We start from the raw sequence: 15,614 nt of genomic DNA, 5'->3' as shown, positions 1-15,614 counted from the left end.
CCTTGACATGCCTGTTCTGTTAAGATAAATGACCATAGATTTCTGTCATTCTGAGCGCTGTGGGTGTACGCCCTAATCAGGTTACGCACTCAATGCATATGGGTCCGGTACATTTCTAAAATGTCCGGTAAATTTAAAATGTTGCCGGTCAAATGTCCAGCGCCACATTTTCCTACCGGAAACCCTGCAGCCTACTGGGCTCTAATAAAGGAGAAAGTGCTTAGTGGGCTTGCTGGTAGTCCATTGTTAAATGTTAGATTTATAGGAGGAGCTGCAGTACTGTCTATTCTATCCACCATAGAAACCCAGAACTGTTGGTTCATCTTAGTTAATGTCTAAGGTTTCCACACACTAGTCCTTATTTGTGATGACAATTACAAAATATTAGTAAATCCCTTAACTCTGCTATATCATGAGCTAAGTAGATCCGTCTGGGATAGTTAGTCAGAAGGACTATTTGATGCTTTAATGCTGACTCAGCTTCAGTCCAATCACCTGTTGCCCTCAGGTGAAACCAACGAGCCAACGGCTGGAAACAAAGCTGTATGCAAATGAACCCCAATACCAGACGGGCCAGTCAGTTCTTGGTTGGGAGGATGTTGGATGTTGTGTTTTCTCCCAGACTGATGAGTCAGTAGAGCGGCCCTGCTGTATACAGCTGGCTGTTTCATTAAAGGAGGAGTCTGTGTATCACTGAGAGGAAGGAAGAGAGAGAGAGAACAGGGGGAGGGAGAGGAGAGACAGATGGGAGAGGACAAAGAGGGGAGGATAGGGTATTTGCATGTGTTTTGCATTGTGCTTGATGTTCAAATTGGTAAATGTTGCAAGTAATGTGAGGTGAGAAATGTAATGTGTAGAGATGAGGGTAGGTTAGGTAGTCTCAATAGACTGCTATCAATGTCCCAAGGGAGAGATATAGCCTACCTGCTAAGGTCACAGCCTCCTCTTACCTTCTCTGGGAGGGTGAACATACACACAGTGTCTGTGCTGACGCCTATTGTCCTAGTCGAAGGTGTAAATAAAGCCTGTCACCTCTAGAAAGGAAGAGGATGACAAGGCCAAGAGTTATATTTAGCTGTTTGAAGCTTTGCAGATGGGAATGAATACAATTGACCAGACACATTATCTTATGATGAGGAGTTGCAATGGTCTGAACAAAGGCCTAAAATGAATAGCCGCCACCCTCCAAATGAGGGTAGATTTTGGCATTGGCGGTGTTACGAATCTCTTTTGGCCCGACAGTCTAGGGGGGGGATGGTAGTGAGACCCGTAACATAACTCATGTAAATTATAATTGTGACAAAGTACGTGTGAACGAAATAACCACGACAACCGAAATAATACCGTCAAACTCAGGGTTTATTTATAAACACACGGTAATGGGGGGGGGAGCAGGAAAAAGGGCTGAGCTGGACCCAAGGAAAGAAACAAATATGCAAAAACACCCCTAAGCTAGACTAGCCTATTTCAACAACAGCTAACTAACTAACCAAAATACAGTGGGTGGTCCGCCCAGTTCTAACTAGTGTATTTAACAAAAGTTCACCGACGGGTAGTGTATGCCCATGGGCGACTTGTCTTGGTTTCCCCCTTTTCCCACCAGCAAACACCATAAGCAAAAACAATACTCACAGGAGATGACAAAGTGATTTGGAGGTGCTCAAACAAAAGAAGAGGTTAATTAATACACAAAGAGAGAGATCTACATACATGGCATTTACAAAGAGATTGTGCTACTGAAATCTATCAAGAACAGCTATCTACCAACATGGCATTACAAAGATTGAGCTCCTGAACAAACAAATGATGGGGTTTTTAAACCATGGGGAAGGAACTGTGATAGGGTAGGAAACAGGAAGAGGTGTGTCTTCTGATTGATGGGTTGATTGTTGACTGATTGGGGAGTGATGATTTTCACCTGTGAGGGGAGAAGGAGAGAAAAGAAACACACACAGGATACACACAGACACAGGATACACACAGACACAGGATACCTGTATCCGTAACAGGCGGTTAAGATGTCTATTTCCCCAGCCACATTGGTGGGTGGTCAGGCCTCCACAGTGCGAACATTTCACTCGCATTTGTGAGAAAAATAGTCAAGTATGACCACATTTATAGTAAAATAAATGCCCTAGTAGCAGCTTTCAAAGTATTTCTGATGTTTTGTTTCATAGCCGGTAACTTAATCACACAACAAAGACCTATGAACCCTATATAGCCTATCCCACATCGCGCTGCGACACTGCCTGGCGTGAAGAGTTGTGGAAGATTCATTTTTAGAAGCCCTGCGCACAGGCATAAAAGTTGGTCTAATTTACTTGAAACAAAAGTCTACTGAAGTGAGACTTTGTTCTTGTGTTTCTTGGCTATTCACATTGTTTTGTTCACAAGCTAGGTTGTTTTACAATGTTTGAGTTTCAACTGCTAGGGAAAAGAAGACAACACAGATACTAGTCACTCTCAATCTCACAGGCACAAACATGACCCAAGTCACATTACCACAGTAATCTCCAGCCCTTAAAGAGGCAGATGAACATTGGTCTCATCTGTGATAATTTGGTTAAAAAAACTCAGGTCACAAAAAATGTAATTAAACAAATGAAATTTTAGTTGTCACATACACGTTTTTGCTAGCTCCAACAGTGCTCCAATGTTTCTAGCTCCAACAGTGCAGTAATATCTAACAATTTCACAACAATACACACAAGTCTAAAGTAAAGGAATGGAATTAAGAATATATAAATATTTGGCGAGAAATGTCAGTGGCATAGACTAAAACACAGTAGAATAGGGTAGAATACAGTACATACAGTTGAACATACAGTTGAAGTCCAACAATTGTTTACAAACAGATTATTTCACTTATAATTCACAGTATCACAATTCCAGTGGGTCAGACGTTTACATACAGTAAGTTCACTGTGCCTTTAAAAAGCTTGGGAAATTCCAAAAAATGATGTCATGGCTTTAGATGCTTCTGATAGGCTAATTGACATAATTTGAGTCAATTGGAGGTGTACCTGTGGATGTATTTCAAGGCCTACATTTAAACTCAGTGCCTATTTGCTTGACATCATGAAAAAATCAAAACAAATCAACCAAGACCTCAGAAAAACAATTGTAGACCTCCACAAGTCTGGTTCATCCTTGGGAGCAATTTCCAAATGCCTGAAGGTACCTCGTTCATATGTACAAACAACAGTAGACAAGTATAAACACCATGGGACCACGGAGCCGTCAAACCGCTCAGGAAGGAGACCCGTTCTGTCTCCTAGAGGTGAACGTACCTTGGTGCGAAAAGTGCAAAAGCAAAAGCTGTTGTGAAGATGCTGGAGGAAACAGGTACAAAAATATCTACATCCACAGTAAAACGAGTCCTATATCGATATAACCTGAAAGTACGCTCAGCAAGGAAGAAGCCACTGCTCCAAAACCGCCATAAAAAAAGCCTGACTACGGTTTGTAACTGCACATGGGGACAAAGATCGTACTTTTTTGAGAATTGTGCTCTGCTCTGATGAAACAAAAATAGAACTGTTTGGCCAAAATGACCACCGTTATGTTTGGAGGAAAAAGGGGGAGGTTTACAAGCCAAAGAACACCATCCCAACCGTGAAGCACGGGATCGCCACATAATATTGTGTGGGTGCTTTGCTTCCCGAGGGACTGGTGCACTTCACAAAATAGATGGCATCATGAGGAAGAGAAATTCTGTGAATATATTGAAGCAACATATCAAGACATCAGTTAAAGCTTGGTCGCAAATGGGTCTTCCAAATGGACATTGACCCCAAGCATACTTCCAAAGTTGTGACAAAATGGCTTAAGGACAACAAAGTCAAGGTATTGGAGTGGCCATCACAAAGCCCTGACCTCAATCCTATAGAACATTTGTGGGCAGAACTGAAAAGGCGTGTGCGAGCAAGGAGGCCGACAAACCTGACTCAGTTACTCAAGCTCTGTCAGGAGGAATGGGCCAAAACTCACCCAATTTATTGTGGGAAGCTTGTGGAAGGCTATCCGAAACGTTTGACCCAAGTTAAACATTTTAAAGGCAGTGCTACCAAATACTAATTGAGTGTATGTAAACTTCTGACCCACTGGGCATGTGATGAAAGAAATAAAAGCTGAAATAAATCATTCTCTCTACCATTATTCTGACATGTCACATTCTTAAAATAAAGCGGTGATCCTAAATGACCTAAGACAGGTACTTTTTACTAGGATTAAATGTCAGGAATTGTTTGGCTAAGGTGTATGTAAACTTCTGACTTCAACTGTACATATGAGGTGAGTTATGCAAAATATGTAAACATTAAAATGACTAGTGTTCCATTATTAAAGTGGCCAGTGATTTCAAGTCTATCATTAGCACAGCTTGTGATAGCTATTTAACAGTCTGATGGCCTTGAGATAGAAGCTGTTTTTCAGTCTCTCGGTCCCAGCTTTGATGCACTTGTATTAGCCTTGCCTCCTGGATGATAGCGGGGTGTAAAGGCAGTGGCTTGGATGGTTGTTGTCCTTTATGATCTTTTTGGACTACTTGTGACATCGGGTCCTGTAGGTGTCCTGGGGGGCAGGTAGTTTGCCCCTGGTGATGCGTTGGGCAGACTGCACCACCCTCTGGAGAGCCCTGCAGTTGCGGGCAGTGTAGTTGCCGTACCAGGCAGTGATACAGCCCGACAGGATGCTCTCAATTGTGCATCTGTAAAAGTTTGTGAGGGTTTTAGGTGCCAAGCCAAATATAATGAACCCTGATTATTACGTCTTACTAGAAACATTTACTTACTAGAAACATTACAAAGCATACTCATCTAATTTTTTGTTTTGTTGTGTTGGTGTAATTGTAGTTCCCAAAAATATTTGGTCTGGTAGAAGATCTGAGTGTCTGGTAGATTTAAAAAAAATGTTTTATCTACCTGCCACAGTGGCTGGTGGACCAAAAAGTTAATTTTAGGCTCGGGTCTGAACTGATAATGGGTATCGTTAGGCAGGCTTTTGTTCAAGCCCAGCAATAACTACAATTCAAGTAATCAACCTTTCGTGGTTTTCAAATCGCCAATTTTGATTACTGTGTTAGAACTGGGTTGGAACAAAAGCCTGCACACACTGCAGTCTATCAGCACTAGAATTGCCCATCCCTGAACCCTAGCCCCTGCCAACATGCCAAGTGGAACAAGTGAATGAGGGATCTGATGAATGAAGGCATGAAGTGAATGAGTGTCGAGGACAAAGGAAAGCAGGTATAGGATGAATGGTGCATTGTGGGAAGGCCATATCGCGTGTTGGAGTGATGCAGCGTGGGTATTCTGTTACAGCCAAGGTCAGAAGGCATGCATTAATAAGTCATGTAGCTTCTGTAACCTATTGACCGGTGGCTATGTAGCATAGGTAGGAGGAAGAACATTAACATTCTGGATGATAAAAGTCTGTGTGTCTGTGCTCTGTGTGTGTGCTAACGTTCCCCACTCCCAAAGTGATAGAAGGCAGTTTTAAGCATCTGTGATAAGGACCATGACACCGTGACACTGGTCTATCTGTTGTTTATCTTTGTGGTCTATCTGTAGTTATCTCAGCCTATGGCCCTGGAAACAGACCTGACTGCTATTTCTGCCTCATTCACTTTGACACCAGCTGTCTGAAGCTGCAGATTGCATAGTGGGCTGTAGATGACGTGTGGAAAGATGGGCAGAAGAATGAAGGTATATTGTAGTGTAGTTCTATTACTGGAGGTAGTGTCAGTGTGTGTGTATAATTTAGTGGTGTGGGATTAGGTCATGGATAAATAGGGTGTCGTGTCTGAGATGAGACCCACACCATATGGTCCACACCACAGTGACACAGCAACGAGGAAGTGACGTCTGAGAGAGGGAGGGGCTTACTGGACCAGGTGGCAGACTGGACAGAAAACAACATAAAGACTCTTTGTCATCATATCCACTATTCTATTCGCATCTCATTATTCCATCCTCATACTTCTATTCTAGATTTCCCGATAACTTAATCTGTTCATGTCTTTAGCTCTTTCACTCCAAGAACACCTTATTTAACCAGAACCATGCCTAACCCACCTAGGCATACACACACAGACAACAGTCAACAACAAAATCAGGGAAACGGAGAACAATGGCATAGTAGAAATTGTGTATTTTACATGGGGTCAATAGCCCTTGGAAGGAAAGTCTGCAGTGAAGTGACTAGCCAGTGTTTACATTAGGCCTATTTCTTTTAAGATGGACATCCCCATTGTTAGGGTGTTTCCATAGTTCCACAGCAGGATGTGGCCCAGATGTTAGTCAAAGTCTAAATGTTATAGCTTTTGTAGAGGGCTAATATTCCCTCTCTATTGGAGAATGGATACCCCAGCACTAAGGTCATGTCTAATTTTGTGGGACTGACTGAGTACTCTCCCCTTATCTTGCCTTTTCTCCCTATAAAACACTCTCTCTCTCTCTCTCTCTACTCTCCCCCCTCTATCTAAGTCTTTCTCTCCCTCTGTCACAAACACTCAGCATGTTTGTTGGCTGATGTGAACCACTCAGGTCAGGTGTGGAACCACTCAGGTCAGGAACCACTCAGGTCAGGTGTGGCGTGCTGTTGATTACTGTGTGTGTGCTTGCCTACGTGCATGCATGCATGTGGCCTGTGTGTGTGTGTGAGAGAGCGAGAGCGCCAATACAGACACATCTGTTTTACATTGAGATATTAACATATGATTGAGTGTATGTAGTATTGCAGTAAGCAAAATTATGTCGAAAAGACGTCTTTCCATTTTCAGTTCTGAATGAAAGTTTAAAATATATATTTTATGGACGTTGAAAAGGAAAGTTAAGAAGACATAATTTACAGAGCGAGTTCATTAGAACGTGCGTTGAAGATGTCGTTCCCATAGCAACGATTAAAACATTCCCAAACCAGAAACCGTGGATTGATGGCAGCATTCGCGTGAAACTGAAAGCGCGAACCACTGCTTTTAATCAGGGCAAGGTGACCGGCAAGGTGACCGGAAACATGACCGAATACAAACAGTGTAGCTATTCCCTCCGCAAGGCAATCAAACAAGCTAAGCGTCAGTATAGAGACAAAGTTGAATCGCAATTCAAGGGCTCAGACACAAGAGGTATGTGGCAGGGTCTACAGTCAATCACGGATTACAAAAAGAAAACCAGCCCAGTCACGGACCAGGATGCCTTGCTCCCAGGCAGACTAAATAACTTTTTTGCCCGCTTTGAGGACAATACAGTGCCACTGACACGGCCCGCAACTAAAACATGCGGACTCTCCTTCACTGCAGCCGAGGTGAGTAAAACATTTAAACGTGTTAACCCTCGCAAGGCTGCAGGCCCAGACGACATCCCCAGCCACGCCCTCAGAGCATGCGCAGACCAGCTGGCTGGTGTGTTTACGGACATATTCAATCGATCCCTATCCCAGTCTGCTGTTCCCACATGCTTCAAGAGGGCCACCATTGTTCCTGTTCCCAAGAAAGCTAAGGTAACTGAGCTAAACGACTACCGCCCCGTAGCACTCACTTCCGTCATCATGAAGTGCTTTGAGAGACTAGTCAAGGACCATATCACCTCCACCCTACCTGACACCCTAGACCCACTCCAATTTGCTTACCGCCCAAATAGGTCCACAGACGATGCAATCTCAACCACACTGCACACTGCCCTAACCCATCTGGACAAGAGGAATACCTATGTGAGAATGCTGTTCATCGACTACAGCTCAGCATTTAACACCATAGTACCCTCCAAACTCGTCATCAAGCTCGAGACCCTGGGTCTCGACCCTGCCCTGTGCAACTGGGTACTGGACTTCCTGACGGGCCGCCCCCAGGTGGTGAGGGTAGGTAACAACATCTCCACCCCGCTGATCCTCAACACTGGGGCCCCACAAGGGTGCGTTCTGAGCCCTCTCCTGTACTCCCTGTTCACCCACGACTGCGTGGCCACGCACGCCTCCAACTCAATCATCAAGTTTGCGGACGACACAACAGTGGTAGGCTTGATTACCAACAACGACGAGACGGCCTACAGGGAGGAGGTGAGGGCCCTCAGAGTGTGGTGTCAGGAAAATAACCTCACACTCAACGTCAACAAAACTAAGGAGTTGATTGTGGACTTCAGGAAACAGCAGAGGGAACACCCCCCTATCCACATCGATGGAACAGTAGTGGAGAGGGTAGCAAGTTTTAAGTTCCTCGGCGTACACATCACAGACAAACTGAATTGGTCCACCCACACAGACAGCATCGTGAAGAAGGCACAGCAGCTTCTCTTCAACCTCAGGAGGCTGAAGAAATTCGGCTTGTCACCAAAAGCACACAAACTTCTACAGATGCACAATCGAGAGCATCCTGTCGGGCTGTATGACCGCCTGGTACGGCAACTGCTCCGCCCACAACCGTAAGGCTCTTCAGAGGGTAGTGAGGTCTGCACAACGCATAACCGGGGGCAAACTACCTGCCCTCCAGGACACCTACACCACCCGATGTCACAGGAAGGCCATAAAGATCATCAAGGACAACAACCACCCGAGCCACTGCCTGTTCACCCCGCTATCATCCAGAAGGCGAGGTCAGTACAGGTGCATCAAAGCTGGGACCGAGAGACTGAAAAACAGCTTCTATCTCAAGGCCATCAGACTGTTAAACAGCCATTGTTAACACCGAGAGGCTGCTGCCAACATACAAACTCAAATCTCTGGTCACTTTAAAAAATGGATGTAATAAAGGTATCACTAGTCACTTTAAATAATGCCACTAATAATGTTGACAAGGCCATCAGACTGTTAAACAGCCACCACTAACATTGAGTGGCTGCTGCCAACACACTGACTCAACTCCAGCCACTTTAATAATGGGAATGGATGGGAATTGATGTAAAATATATCACTAGCCACTTTAAACAATGCTACTTAATATAATGTTTACATACCCTACATTATTTATCTCATATGTATATGTATATACTGTACTCTATATCATCTACTGCATCTTTATGTAATACATGTATCACTAGCCACTTTAAACTATGCCACTTTGTTTACATACTCATCTCATATGTATATACTGTACTCGATACCATCTACTGCATCTTGCCTATGCCGCTCTGTACCATCACTCATTCATATATCTTTATGTACATATTCTTTATCCCTTTACACTTGTGTGTATAAGGTAGTAGTTTTGGAATTGTTAGCTAGATTACTCGTTGGTTATTACTGCATTGTCGGAACTAGAAGCACAAGCATTTCGCTACACTCGCATTAACATCTGCTAACCATGTGTATGTGACAAATAAAATTGGATTTGATTTTGAAATTGAAAATACGTATTTTTTGGTCATTGATTTTATGGCTGAATTTCAACTGCACATACAGTACCAGTCAAAAGTTTGGACACACCTTCTCATTCAAGGGTTTTTCTTTATTTTTTAAAATGTTCTACATTGTAGAATAATAGTGAAGACATCAAAACTATAAAATAATATATGGAATCATGTAGTAGCTAAAAAAAGTGCTAACTTCACTAGGGCAGCATTTGGAATTTTGGATGAAAAGCATGCCCAAATTAAACTGCCTGCTACTCTGGCCCAGAAGATAGGATATGCACATAATTATTAGATTTGGATAGAAAACACTCTAAAGTTTCCAAAACTGTTAAAATGATGTCTGTGAATATAACAGAACTGATATGGCAGGCAAAAACCCGAGGAAAATCCAACCAGGAAGTACTATTATTTTGAAAGGCTGTTTTTCCATTGAAAGCCTATCAACCATACAAAGACTTAGGACCCAGTTCACGGTCTCTATGGCTTCCTCTACATGTGGCATGTCTTTAGGTATGGTTTCATTATTTTACTCTGAAAAATGAGGGAGATACAGCACTTTCAATCAGTGGCCAGTGGACATTTCCATTCATCAGCCATGCGCCTGATCGAGAACGTGCCTTTCTTGTTTCTCCTTTCCTATTGACGAAGCTTTTGTCCGGTTGAAATACTATTGATCATTTATGACAAAAACAACCGGAGGATTGATTTTAAAATACTGAGGTAGCCATTTTTCCAATCGCTTCTTATGAGAAACCAACTGCCTGGATGGATCCTAAACAACGTTTGCCGTGTTTCTGTCGATATTATGTAGCTAATTTTGAAAAAAGTTTGGCGTTATAGTTGTAGCATTTTTCGGTCGATTTCTCAGCCAAGCATGGTGAAGAAACGGGAGCTTTTTCGCCTACAAAAATAATATTTTTGGAAAAAAGGAACATTTGCTATCTAACTGGGAGTCTCCTGAGTGAAAGCATCCGAAGTTCTTCAAAGGTAAATGATTTAATTTGGTTGCTTTTCTTATTTTTGTGAAAATGTTGCCTGCTGCCAGCAGAGCCTAGCATAGCATTATGCCATGATAAACTTACACAAATGCTTGTCTAGCGTTGGCTGTACGCATATTTAGAAAATCTGAGATGACAGTGTTGTTAACAAAAGGCTAAGCTTGTGTTTGAATATATTTATTTCATTTCATATGCGATTTTCATGAATAGGAAACGTTTCTAGGGGTATTTATGTCCGTTGCGTTATGCTAATGCACTTGAGGCTATGATTACGCTCCCGGATACGGGTTTGCTCGTCGCAAGAAGTTAACCTCATTGAGCATTCTGCACTGTGCTCTTGCAGTCATCTTTGCAGGACGGCCACTCCTAGGGAGAGTAGCAGCAGTGCTGAACTTTCTCCATTTATAGACATTTTGTCTTACCGGGGACTGATGAACAAGGCTTTTAGAAATACTTTTGTAACCCTTTCCAGCTTTATGCAAGTCAACAATTCTTAATCCTGGGTCTTCTGGGATCTCTTTTGTTTGAGGCATGGTTCACATCAGGCAATGCTTCTCGTGAATAGCAAACTCACCTTTTGTGAGTGTTTTTTATAGGGCTACGCAGCTGTAACCAACATCTCTAATCTCGTCTCATTGATTGGACTCCATGTTAGCTGACTCCTGACTCCAATTAGCTTTTGGAGAAGTCATTAGCCTAGGGGTTCACATACTTTTCCCAATCTACACTGTGAATGTTTAAATTAGAGGTCGACCGATTATGATTTTTCAACGCCGATACCGATTATTGGAGGACCAAAAAAGCCGATACCGATTAATCGGCCGATTTGATTTATTTATTTGTAATAATGACAATTACAACAATACTGAATGAACACTTATTTTAACTTAATATAATACATAAATAAAATCAATTTAGCCTAAAGTAAATAATGAAACATGTTCAATTTGGTTTAAATAATGCAAAAACAAAGTGTTGGAGAAGAAAGTAAAAGTGCAATGTGTGCTATGTAAGAAAGCTAACTTTTGAGTTCCTTGCTCAGAACATGAGAACATATGAAAGCTGGTGGTTCCTTTTAACATGAGTCTTCAATATTCCCAGGTAAGAAGTTTTAGGTTGTAGTTATTATAGGAATTATAGGACTATTTCCCTCTATACCATTTGTATTTCATTAACCTTTGACTAATGGATGTTCTTATAGGCACTTTAGTATTGCAGAAAAGTGTAGCTTCCGTCCCTCTCCTCGCTCCTCCCTGGGCTCGAACCAGCAACACAACGACAATTAGCGCACACTAACTAGCTAGCCATTTCACTTCGGTTGCACGAGCCTCATCTCGGGAGTTGATAGGCTTGAAGTCATAAACAGCGCAATGCTTGACGCACAATGAAGAGGCAAAACACACACTAAAGTGCTGTTTGAATGAATGTTTATGCGCCTGCTTCTGCCTACCACCGCTCAGTCAGATACTTAGATACTTGTATGCTCAGTCAGATTATAGGACACGCTAGATAATATCTAGCAATTTCATCAACCATGTGTAGTTAACTAGTGATTATGATTGATTGTTTTTTATAAGATAAGTTTAATGCTAGCTAGCAACTTACCTTGTCTTACTGCATTCGCATAACAGGCAGTCTCCTTGTGGAGTGCAACGAGAGAGAGGCAGGTCGTTATTGCGTTGGTCTAGTTAACTGTACGGTTGCAAGATTGGATCCCCTGAGCTGACAAGGTGAAAATCTGTCGTTCTGCCCCTGAACAAGGCAGTTAACCCACCGTTCCTAGGCCGTCATTGAAAATAAGAATGTGTTCTTAACTGACTTGCCTAGTTACATAAAGGTATAAAAAAATTAAAACAATTTAAATCGGCGCCCAAAAATACCAATTTCCGATTGTTATGAAAACTTGAAATCGGCCCTAATTAATCGGCCATTCCGATTAATCGGTCGACCCCTAGTTTAAATGATGTATTCAATATAGACAAGAAACATACAACAATTTGTGTGTTATTAGTTTAAACACACTGTTTGTCTATTGTTGTGACTTAGGTGAAGATCAGAGAGTAGCACCAGTGTAAAAGTGGTTCATGTTAATAGTCCGGGTGGCCATTTGATTAATTGTTCAGCAGTCTTATGGCTTGGAGGTAGATACTGTTAAGGAGCCTTTTGGACCTAGACTTGGCACTCCGGTACCGTTTGCCATGCGGTAGCAGAGAGAGCAGTCTATGACTTTGGTGCCTGGAGTCTTTGACAGTTTTTTGGGCCTTCCTCTGACACCGCCTGGTATATAGGTCCTGGGTGTCAGGAAGCTTGGCCTCGGATGTATTGGGCCGTATGCACTACCCTATGTAGCGCCTTACCGTCAGATACCGAGCAATTGCTATACCAAGTGGTAATGCAACTGGTCAGGATGCTCTCGATGGTGCAGCTGTATAACTTTTAGAGGATCTGAGGACCCATGCCAAATCTTTTCAGTCTCCTAAGGGGAAAAAGGTGTTGTCGTGCCCTCTTCACAACTGTCTTGGTATGTTTGGACCATGTTAGCTCGTTGGTGATCTGGACACCAAGGAATTTGAAACTCTCATCCTGCTCCACTACAGCCCTGTCGATGTTAATGGGGGCTGTTCGGCCCGCCTTTTCCTGTAGTCCACAATGAGCTCCTTTGTCTTGCTCGCATTGAGGGAGAGGTTGTTGTCCTGGCACCACATAGCCAGGTCTCTGTCCTCCTCCCTGTAGGCTGTCTCATCGTTGTCGGTGATCAGGCCTACCACTGTTGTGTCGTCAGCAAACTAAATGATGGTGTTGGAGTCGTGCTTGGCCACACAGTCGTGGGTGAACAGGGAGTACAGGAGGGACTAAGCACACACCCCTGAGGGGAACTGGTGTTGAGGATCAGCATGGCAGACTTTTTGATTCCTACCCTCACCACCTGGGGGTGGCCCGTCAGGAAGTCTAGGATCAAGTTGCAGAGGGAGGTGTTTAGTCCCAGGATCCTTAGCTTAGTGATGAGCTTTGTGGGCACTATGGTGTTGAACGCTGAGCTGTAGTCAATGAGCAGCAGGACAGTTTAATTCAGTAGAGTACAGTTTAATTCAGTAGAGTACATTAGAGTAAAATAGGGTACAATACAGTACATTATACTGTACTATACTCTAAGGTACTGTGCTATACTCAACTTTCTTTACTGTATTGTGCTGTCCAAACTAATGAAATGTCTATGTTTGGGCCAAATCAAGGCCAGTCCGGATCGGACCAAATCTGAACCAAACATCCGTCTATGATGGATTCAGATTTGTTCTGGACCGGACCAAAAATCTACATCCGTGGACGTTGAAATCAAAGCTGGTCCAGACAGGAGCAAAACAGTGGGCTGTGTGGGGGCTGTTCTTAGGAAATCAGCTACTCTAACTACAATATGTTCCAGCTCCTCTCTAAAACACACAATGAAGAGAACAATAATCAACTGTTTTACTAACTCACCCAGGGCGTATCCAGGGCTGGTTAGCTAGCTACAAAGACAGTGTAAAAGACCTCACTTCCAAGTAATGAACTAAGCCTGAGAAGTCAGTAACACTTAAGCACTCGATTGTCGTTGCCTCAGTATGTTTGATTAAATGAGGTTGTCTTAACCTTAGAGAACGTCCTACCGTTATCAAAAGTTACAACAAAGGAGGACACTGGGTTTAGTAGTACAGTAAACACATGTCCAGTCTTGAAGCTCTATGTCCCTGACTGCTACACCACAGCACAACCTGCTGTTTAAGACTGGTATGACATGAGGCCAGGTGAATTCATGTACTTTAAATCCTCAATTAATCACTATTTGTAAGGTCTGAATTTCTCAATGTATCCATGTGCGAGAGTTTGACTTAAATGTATTAATCCAATCCCTTTATTTTATCCTGCTGGACCGGCACACCATATTTCCCTCTGGGATAATATACTTATAAATATGTCATTGTTTTATGTTGATTTGACCTTTGCATGACCCCTATTGATCTGTGTCCCCTCGGTCAGATCTCCTTGGAGACAGAGCGTCTGGGGCCTCGTCGTGTGGAGTGGCTGAGGAGGGAGGATGAGGAGTGGACGAGGAAGGCTCACGCTGCCGTCCTCTCCATACAGGACCTTACCGTTAAGTTCTTTGAGACCACCGCCAGGGCTCAGAAAGGTACACACATACACACACACACACATACACACATACACACACACACACATACACACATACACACATAAGGCCTTTTCACACTGGCGTTGTTCTTAGCTCCAGGATATCTTAGCTCCAGGCTAGACTGGCCTGGGATAGCTTAGCCTGTGTTCACATACATATTTGTTAACCCTGGGCTAAGCTTTAGCCCTGGCTAAGGATTCACACTTGTATACCCAAGCCTTGAGCTAACTGACAAACAAAACATGCGACCAACATCTCTGATGCACAACCAAAATTATAAGCAATTTATTAACACAATATTTCCTGTTGCTTCTAGCATTTGATTTCCAACAGTGATGCTTTGTATAAACATTGTTTCCGATGTCAGTCAGGCAGACAGCAATGTTTCACTTTTGAAATTATATCTTGCTCCTGTACAGAGAATGCAGTGAATGAACGAGATGTCAACTTTTCTGATCCAGGCGAAATCATGCAACAATATTATTATCATGGATATATGCAATTAAATGTCAATAGAAAAGTTATGAAAACAGAGGGAAATTGATTGTTTGCTGCCCTCCCAGCTGTAGAGTTTGCAGCTTTAGTTGGCTAAGTGAGAAGACCTTAGCCAGCCTGCATAGCAACCATTTTTGTTAGGCATAGCAACCATTGTTTTTGCACTGATTTAAAGCATTTTGGTTTTTGTCCTCAGGAATAAATAGTACGAATTTACTTATCAAAATAACCTTCAGAACGCATTACAGGCCTCACAAGCATATTGAGTGTCGCTTTTGTGATTGGACAGTGATCATTCTAGGTGTTATTCTTGAAACAGTTTCACACTTGCTATTTTGGCACTGTGTTTCTGGGACTAATCCCCCCGAAAAGTTGGTACTAACTCTGCTCCGGAGCAGGACCAGCTAGTTCTGGGCTAAGGTTGGTGCTAGCCCACTTTAGAATGTGCAAGTGTGAACACTCCCTTATCTCTGGGCTAAAATCTCCCTTAGCCCCAGGCTAAAATCTCCCTTAGCCCCGGGCTAAGGTGCAGTGTGAACACTCCTATAGAGAAACACACAGAGAAACACATAAACACACACAAACTCTGAACAGACAAACTCCAGAGCCATG

At 42.9% G+C, this 15,614-nt stretch overlaps 1 protein-coding gene across 1 annotated transcript in view; it reads left to right on the top strand.

The window, feature by feature from the left end:
* Positions 1–15,614, top strand: part of LOC139408543 (junction mediating and regulatory protein, p53 cofactor) — a 56,714-nt gene that overhangs the window by 34,275 nt on the left and 6,825 nt on the right. Inside the window, exon 3 of the mRNA XM_071152553.1 lies at positions 14,354–14,504. Within this exon, the coding sequence (XP_071008654.1) occupies positions 14,354–14,504 (151 nt within the window). The remainder of the gene's footprint in view (positions 1–14,353; positions 14,505–15,614) is intronic.

This window comes from Oncorhynchus clarkii, chromosome 5 (genome assembly GCF_045791955.1).
Source record: "Oncorhynchus clarkii lewisi isolate Uvic-CL-2024 chromosome 5, UVic_Ocla_1.0, whole genome shotgun sequence".
Taxonomy (NCBI): domain Eukaryota; kingdom Metazoa; phylum Chordata; class Actinopteri; order Salmoniformes; family Salmonidae; genus Oncorhynchus; species Oncorhynchus clarkii.
This window is presented reverse-complemented; position numbering and strand designations above follow the sequence as displayed.